This window comes from Chaetura pelagica, unplaced genomic scaffold (genome assembly GCF_000747805.2).
Source record: "Chaetura pelagica isolate M959 unplaced genomic scaffold, ChaPel_1.0 scaffold302, whole genome shotgun sequence".
Lineage (NCBI taxonomy): Eukaryota > Metazoa > Chordata > Aves > Apodiformes > Apodidae > Chaetura > Chaetura pelagica.
This window is the reverse complement of record NW_009952561.1, coordinates 1,142,290-1,143,455: the sequence shown is the minus strand read 5'-3', so window position 1 is coordinate 1,143,455 and position 1,166 is coordinate 1,142,290. Positions and strand designations below refer to the sequence as shown.

The window sequence follows — 1,166 nt, the reverse complement described above, 5'->3', positions numbered from 1 at the left end:
GCTGCTGCTGCCCCTGGGTCCCCTCTGCTGCTGCCCGTGGGTCCCTGCTGCTGCTGCCCCTGGGTCCCTGCTGCCCGTGGGTCCCCGCTGCTGCTGCCCCTGGTTCATGCCCTTTAAAGCTCTTTAAAAGGGCACAAGCCCCCGGAGCTGGCAGGAGGACACTGTCAGTTCTGTGCCCAGCCCTCAGCACTCTGCCTGCAGGTGCTGAGGGACCGGGGGGGTCTCTGCACGCTGCCTGCGACACCGAGGGGGGCTGGAGGGGGGTGCCAGGGGCTGCCTGAGCTGATCTTTAAGGGTGGTGCCTCCTCGCAGGGATCAGGAGGGTCCAGGATCTCTGCAAAGTCCTCCAGCTCCCGGGGGTGTTTGAGGAAACTGCCGTGTCGTACTTCCGGAGAGCTGTCCAGCACCCCGCCTTCCGCCTGGTCAGCCTGGAGAAGAAGGAGCTCCTGGGGGGCTGCTGTGTCTTCGTCACCTGTCGGCAGCACAACTGGCCACTGACGATGGGCACGATCTGCTCCCTCCTCTACGCCAAGCAGGAGCTGTTTGCCAGCGTCTTCCTGAGCCTGCAGAAAGAGCTGGAGCTCTCTGTGCCAGCCCTGAGCCTGGCGGATCTGGTGAAGACGCACCTGAACAGGTAAGGAGGCCCATGGGGGGGTTTATCTCCTGGGAGCCCCTTTGCCTGGCTCAGCAGCACCCAAAATTCATTCTCTGGGAGTGCACTGTTGTCCCTTGGATGACAAACTTCAGGGAGCTCTTGCTCCAGCCACCATCAGGGTACGACAGAGAGGTGTGGTGTGTGCTGGTGGGCTGGGGCCACGCCCCGCGGCTGTGCCCAGGTTGTCACACGCTGTGATGGCTTTTTCACCTCCCTTGTCAGGGACGGGGCTTCTGACTCTTGTGCCTCTTCTCCTCCATCCCCTTTCCCCTCAGTTTGGAGAGCAGGGAGTGCAGCACTGAGCTCAGTAATGTCAGCAGAAGCCCCAGGCAGGAGCAGGGTGTGTTTGTCACCTGGGGCCGTGTCCTTGTGGGGTGAAGTGTCCCCAACCCCCCCTCCCTCCTCTCGCCTCTTGCAGCTTCCGCCTGTTCCAGCAGGCGGCTGACATCCCTGCCCCGTTTGTAGAGGACAAGGAGAAGATGGTCAGCAGGACAATGCAGCTGGTGGAGCT

At 62.6% G+C, this 1,166-nt stretch overlaps 1 protein-coding gene across 1 annotated transcript in view; it reads left to right on the top strand.

The window, feature by feature from the left end:
- The window catches only part of BRF2 (BRF2, RNA polymerase III transcription initiation factor 50 kDa subunit), a 7,044-nt gene that overhangs the window by 4,626 nt on the left and 1,252 nt on the right, over positions 1–1,166 (top strand). Inside the window, exons 3-4 of the mRNA XM_009993252.1 lie at positions 313–634; positions 1,074–1,163. Of these exons, the coding sequence (XP_009991554.1) occupies positions 313–634; positions 1,074–1,163 (412 nt within the window). The remainder of the gene's footprint in view (positions 1–312; positions 635–1,073; positions 1,164–1,166) is intronic.